A 6,071-nucleotide genomic window follows, 5' to 3' on the forward strand; every position below is an offset into this window, starting at 1 on the left:
GCCGGCGGAAGAGCCCCACCCCTTTCTCCTATCCCAACTTTTTTTTTTCTAGCTTTTTTATTAATCTTTTTAATTTGTTTTAAGACCCAAACGGCCAAACTTGTCACTTTTGTATAATTCCCCTAAAAAAAGTCGCCGCTCAGTATCTTCATTTCTTTATCAAATATCGGCGGTGCGGTTAAAAAAATTATGTTATATGGTAAAATAATTTTAATTTATGTTGCAGCCTGAAAAATATATATAAAAAAATCGTGCTATTTTCCCTATAGCATATAGATTTTCTTCTTCTTTGTTTTTGTAATTTCTTGTAAATAATTATGCCTATTATTAGAGACAGTAATAATAAGATAAAAGGAAAAAAAAATAAAATCTGCGGCGTCTTGTTCATGTTAACCTACTCCATTCAATCGAATCGGGCTACAACATACAGTATAATCGTCTTCTGCTCTCATTCTACCTCGCGGGTATCAATTTCTTGCAACAGGTAAACATCATCATCCATTACTCTCGTGTAAATCTCGTTGCTGCGCTCCATATCGTGATAATTCAACAATGGGGATTCTTGGGTCGACCTTTGCATTCCTGGATCGGTTGAGTCAACGCGCCTGATGATCGAATTGGTGAATTTCATTGTTTCTTGTCGACGAATTTCGTGCTGTTTTTATATGTAAATGATCAAACTTTGTTTTTCTGTTCGTTTCTGCTCATATCGTTGCCTTCTTTTGGTTTATCTGACCATCTTCGTTTCTTTTATTCATTTGCTGTCGTGGTTTAGGTAGACCCAGTTCGCAACTTTCTCTTGATGGGCTTTTTATCAAACAGAGGAAACGGCTTTTGAAGATTATCCTTGTTATGGTTGCAGGGGCACATGTTGTCTTCTGCTGCGTTCTTGGTTGGAATGTTGCAATAAGGTGTAGATTATACACATTGAGATTTCTGTCGTATTTCGAAGACTGGCGGACTTGCAAGAAATACTGGGTTGAGGCACAAAGAAGGACGATATGGCTAGTCACGCAGTGTCGTGTGCGGAGAGGGCGACGAGTGACCTGTTGATCAGCCCCGATTGGGCTATCAACATGGAACTATGCGACATCATTAGCATGGATCCTGGGTATGTGTCTCCTCCTCTCACTCATTTATGTTTTATATTTTATTTAACCGGTTTGCTGCCTTTTTTTTTTTTTTTTTGTAGCTAATCTGTTCTGAGTTTCTTGCTTTATGATGTGATTCTACTAGCAAATTTTCCCCGAGTAGTAAATGGAATATGATACGGCGACCACAAAATGTTTTGACTTGGTTTTTGTAGTGGACTCTGAATGGTTCCCGTGGGGCTTGAGATATTTGCTTTCCTCTTTATCTTTGTATTGGAGTGAAACCGAATCATCTACTATATATAAGCATCTCCCATTGAGCGTTTTTTCCAAAACTGAGCTGCTGTTTTTCCCAAGTTGCATTCTCCTTTTTATTATCTTCAATCCTAGAGAAAATATGATTCTTTGAATTTCTGGACAATTTTTAGCTCATCTGTTCACAACACGTGTGCTCCATACTATGGCCTCCTTTTGAGTCTTGCCAATTTGTGTATAAAAGATTCTCACTTCCCAGCTCTCATGGGGTGGATTAATTTGTGTGGTTAGGCAAACGAAGGACGTGATGCAAGTACTCAAGAAGCAGCTGGGTAGTAGAAATCCAGAAGTTCAGCTGTTGGCGCTTGTTGTTAGTCTCTTTCCCCTCTATCTCCTGACAAGTAAATTGTGTAATATCTAGTCTTGACAGAGAAGAGATAGCTATTCTAGTGTTTTCTTAAATATGTTTTTGTAACGTTCTTCAAAATGAAAACTTAGGTGTTGGAGACTCTGAGCAAAAACTGTGGAGACAGTGTTTTTCAGCAGATGATCGCTTGTGATGTCTTGAATGAAACGGTCAAAGTAGTAAAGAAAAAGGTGCCTTCTTGATGCGCCTTAATGTGTATCTTTTCTCTTTGTTGGAATCATGATTGTATGCTGCTCATTTTCTGCATTTGCAACTCACAGCCAGATTTGCGTGTACGTGAAAAGATATTGACATTGATAGATGTGTGGCAAGAAGCTTGTGGGGGACTAGGAGGAAAGTATCCTCAGTATTTTGCTGCATATAATGATTTAAGGGTGAGTTTGTATAAGAATACAAGAAGAAAGTTTTGACTCATTTGATTTATGTCCTATCCAATCTTGCTCATGCATCCTAGCAAATCCCAACTAATGGAGAGTATATTTGTGGTTCTTTTTATTCTGCTTGGTGGATTTTGATTCTTTAATAGTCATAACAGGCTTCTGGGGTTGATTTTCCACCACGAGAGGAGAATTCTGTGTCGTTCTTCACTTCTCCTCCGACCCAACCAACAGTTTCCCATTCTTCAACATTTCAGAATCCTACTTCTCTTCAAGCTCGTCTTGATTCTGATGCTTCTGGCCTCAGGTATATATTACTTGTTCTTCGTACCGAAGTTCCTTTGACTGTATAATTTATGCATTGGGAGAGAAAATTTTCTTTGGACTCTTTTTCATACTTGTTTATGGTTTGATCTGATGGGAAACTTCAAGCTCTGTGAATGAATTATTAGCACATTGGCTTCAGTTTTTAATTGGAACTTCTATTGTCAGCATGACGGAATTGCAGAATGCAAGTGGAATAGCAGATGTCTTATTGGAAATGCTTCGTGCCCTTGATCCCAAGACTCCTGAGGTAATTTCTTCATCTGTCTTTGCCAAAATATTGAAATATCCATGTCCCCTTTATTTGTATGTTGAATATTTTGGAAGCTATGCATATGAGAGGTGATAATTTCAGTTGTATGAGATGATTCCTCCGCTGGTTATCTATTTATGTGCTATTATAAAGCCTCAGGAGATCAGGATTGACTTACACTAGGATGTTACCGGTAATTTTGAAGGATCACACATCCCACTTCACATCTATCCTTATCATCTCTGCAAAACACCTCTCTCTCTCTTTTCTTGCACTCTCTCATGCAAACACACCCTATGTGGGTTAGAGAGACTCTAGAGAGAGAGAGAGAGAGAGTCCATGGATTTCTGGGAAAAACATAGTGGCAAATCATGTGGTTTGTCCCCTCTTGTCACATCTATCCAAACTTAAATATTTGACATGACGAACGTGTGATTTCAGTTTTTGTCAAATCTATCTGCTGTTAGAAATTCTGTCCATTTTTCTGTTAAAATCCGGTGCGTCGCATCTTAGATGGCAAGATTTTCCATGTGTCTTGATGTCATTGGTCGGAAAAAAAGTCCCTGAATTCTACTGCCATCATTTAAAAGTGACCCTGAATATGTAACTTTCTAACATAGTCTCACCCTCTCTACTTTCACTCTCTCTAGCTCTGCAATCTTTCTCCTTCCTCTTTTCTCAGCCATGGCCTTGTCAGATTGGCCATGGATGTCAAAATCAAACACAATGAATTCTCTACAATAGACCAAATGAAGAGGGCAATTGCAGTTATAAACCTCCCCAGCTAAGTTATCTTCCCTACTTCATTACCCCCCTACTAACTCTACCTTCTCCCCCTTCTTCACCTCCCAGCTCACATCCTTCAACAGGGTCACACTCTACAGCTTTTACTCACATATTCACAAAGCTCTGCTAGTGTTGCGCAGCTTCTTCACATTCTTTTGCTCGAAGTTGCCCCCGCAGTTGATTGAGAAAAGAGACTCAGTCTCGTCCTCGCTCAGCTTAGTCTCTGCCATCGCGGTCTCCATGGCCAGCATGTGCTTTCACGGACTTTCCAGCTGATTCTTCTAATTGAGGTTAGAATTGGGGAGGGGGGGAATTTTGTGGGTGTTAAGGTTTTCAGAAGTTGGACACGTGCAGGGGGTGAAATTGGCTGATTGAGTGGTGAAATTTTTCAGCTTGAATGGTTGCTGCTGAGTAGAGAGAGACAGAGAGAGACATAGCTTAATTGGCTGAGGGAGGTAATGAAGATGAGAGGGGGAGAAAGAGTGAAGAGGAGAGATAGCGTGGGGGGTTCATTTAGAAAGTTAAATCGTGGATCTTTTCTTCAAATAATTGGTGACTGACATTATGTTTTCTCCATTGAAGTTGCTTGAACCCAATGAAATTAAGACGTGGAAACTCTAGCCACATTGGATGTACCACATCAGACTTTAATGGAGATATGTAGAGAATTTGGCTGTAGATAGATTTGACAAATATGAAACCATGTCAAAGATTAAAGGTCTGATAGATTTGATAAAAATGGCAAGCCACATGTTTGTTTGAGTTAACAGAGAATGCTGTCAATGTTTGTATTTCAGTGGAAATGGAATTTTCACAAAAACCTGTATAACCTCTTCTTGCTGTGTGGGTACATCTTTAACTCTTTTTTCTGGATCGAATGACTCATCAAAATGATGACAAACATTGTGCAATAGATTCTAATGCTGATGGACATATGGCAGGGTTTGAAGCAAGAATTGATCGTTGACCTTGTTAACCAGTGCAAATCTTACCAATCCCGCATCATGGATCTCGTGAACAACACTGTGTAAGAGTTTTGTGGTATATACTGACTCTCTCTTGGCAGACCCATTGTTGCTAATTGCAAAATTTTCTCTCATCTATTCAGAGATGAGCCACTCCTGTGTCAGGGGCTCACATTAAACGATAATCTTCAACGGGCAATTAGCTTGCATGATGACATTGCAAAAGGGACTTATTCTGAGGAACCTGCTAAGACTCCTGCAAATCCTCTTGTCAATATACATCGTGAAAATGATGATGAGGATGAGGACGATGACTTTGCCCAGCTAACTCGCAGGTGACGTTATCATTCCACATAATTGCTCTCTTTTATTTATTTATGGTTTTGGTTAAAATAAGGTAGAGTATATTGGTAGATCACAGAACATTAGTAAGACGATAGAATGGATGCTTTCCATATAGAGAGAGAGAGTGGGAGAGAATTTCCTAAGAAGGTTCAGTGTTAGTGAAGAAAGTGAAACGCCCTTAAACTGTCAAATGCAAACTAAGATGGTACTTAATGAAAGTTTAATCTTTTGGTGAATGAGAATAATTATATGTAGTATCTTATTCTGTACTTTACTCAGTTTACTTAGAGATTTGAGCGGCTTCATTAACTGCATTTTCCTCTGAATTCAAGACGTAGCCCTGGAGAATACTTGTAACCTCTCAGGTGTGCATCGGGAAGGGACTTTTTAGATTTCTTTGACTTATATAATATGAAGTAGGTCATTGGACGTTATTACCGTGGATTGAAACTGTGCATCTAACCTGAATTTCACCTTTCCTCGCATTCCTGCAGATCAACAAGAGACAATGGACAGAAGCAACCTGTGACTGCTGCAAAAGCAGAGCCCCCAAGAATGGTCAGACCGTTTCTGCCACCTCCGCCACCGTCGAAGAACCCAATTATTAAACACACTGACATGATCGACTATCTCAGTGGCGATTCTTATAAACTCGAAGGATCTTCAGGTCCTAACCTTTCATCCAGCACGACCTTCTCTCCATCCTCAAATCCTGCTCCTCCTTCCTCCAAAAACTCTGAGCTGCCGGGGGACCTCATGGACCCACCCGTGTTCGATGAACCCAGTGCCGTAGATAATAACCCGAGAGAAGAATTACTTGGGCAGCAAGTAGCTTCTTCTGCGGGAAACCATCCTCATCTGAATGTCCAGTCGGGGTCGACTTCCTCGTATGACAGCTTGTTGGACCAGACTCAAAATCTGTCCCTTAAGCCATCGGTTCCTGCTAAACAAGAGAAGCTTGAAGAAAATGCACTCTTTGGAGATCTTTTGGATATTACAAAAGTGAAATTGAAACCCGATAGGAAGTGAGTATTCAGATCCACTGTGTAGATCCATGTATGGATGACCGTTCGGAATTCGTGTTCGTTTGTCCAGGCAGGTTGTCAACTGTTTCTTGTTGTGTAACTTTCTTTGTGACGTTCGATAAACCTTTGGTCATGGTTGGTTTGTTCATGCGATTGCATTGAGATGAACTGCTGTGTATGATTTTCTGCATCATAATGATAAGTCACACTTGCATTCAAACAA

At 40.0% G+C, this 6,071-nt stretch overlaps 1 protein-coding gene across 3 annotated transcripts; it reads left to right on the forward strand.

The window, feature by feature from the left end:
* Positions 1-327: 327 nt before the first annotated feature.
* On the forward strand, positions 328-6,071 carry LOC116188490 (TOM1-like protein 3). 3 transcript variants are annotated; one of them, XM_031517888.1, is made up of 10 exons: positions 328-484; positions 863-1,111; positions 1,638-1,716; positions 1,845-1,943; positions 2,034-2,147; positions 2,309-2,457; positions 2,643-2,724; positions 4,455-4,540; positions 4,622-4,813; positions 5,318-6,071. In XM_031517888.1, the coding sequence occupies exons 2-10, from the start codon at positions 1,002-1,004 to the stop codon at positions 5,850-5,852; spliced, it is 1,446 nt and encodes a 481-aa protein (XP_031373748.1). In that variant the 5' UTR covers positions 328-484; positions 863-1,001; the 3' UTR covers positions 5,853-6,071. The 3 variants fall into 3 exon arrangements, with proteins under 3 accessions (XP_031373748.1, XP_031373750.1, XP_031373749.1); XM_031517890.1 differs by having other exon boundaries at positions 336-484; positions 776-1,111; XM_031517889.1 differs by having other exon boundaries at positions 479-620.

This window comes from Punica granatum, chromosome 8, assembly GCF_007655135.1.
Source record: "Punica granatum isolate Tunisia-2019 chromosome 8, ASM765513v2, whole genome shotgun sequence".
Lineage (NCBI taxonomy): Eukaryota > Viridiplantae > Streptophyta > Magnoliopsida > Myrtales > Lythraceae > Punica > Punica granatum.

Excerpts from the sequence above, each read along its gene's own strand:
- LOC116188490 (XM_031517888.1), top strand. The coding sequence starts at position 1,002 with ATGGCTAGTCACGCAGTGTCGTGTGCGGAGAGGGCGACGAGTGACCTG. Across the intron at positions 1,112-1,637 it reads ATCATTAGCATGGATCCTGG|GCAAACGAAGGACGTGATGC; the intron begins GTATGTGTCTCC and ends TTGTGTGGTTAG. Across the intron at positions 1,944-2,033 it reads TCAAAGTAGTAAAGAAAAAG|CCAGATTTGCGTGTACGTGA; the intron begins GTGCCTTCTTGA and ends TGCAACTCACAG.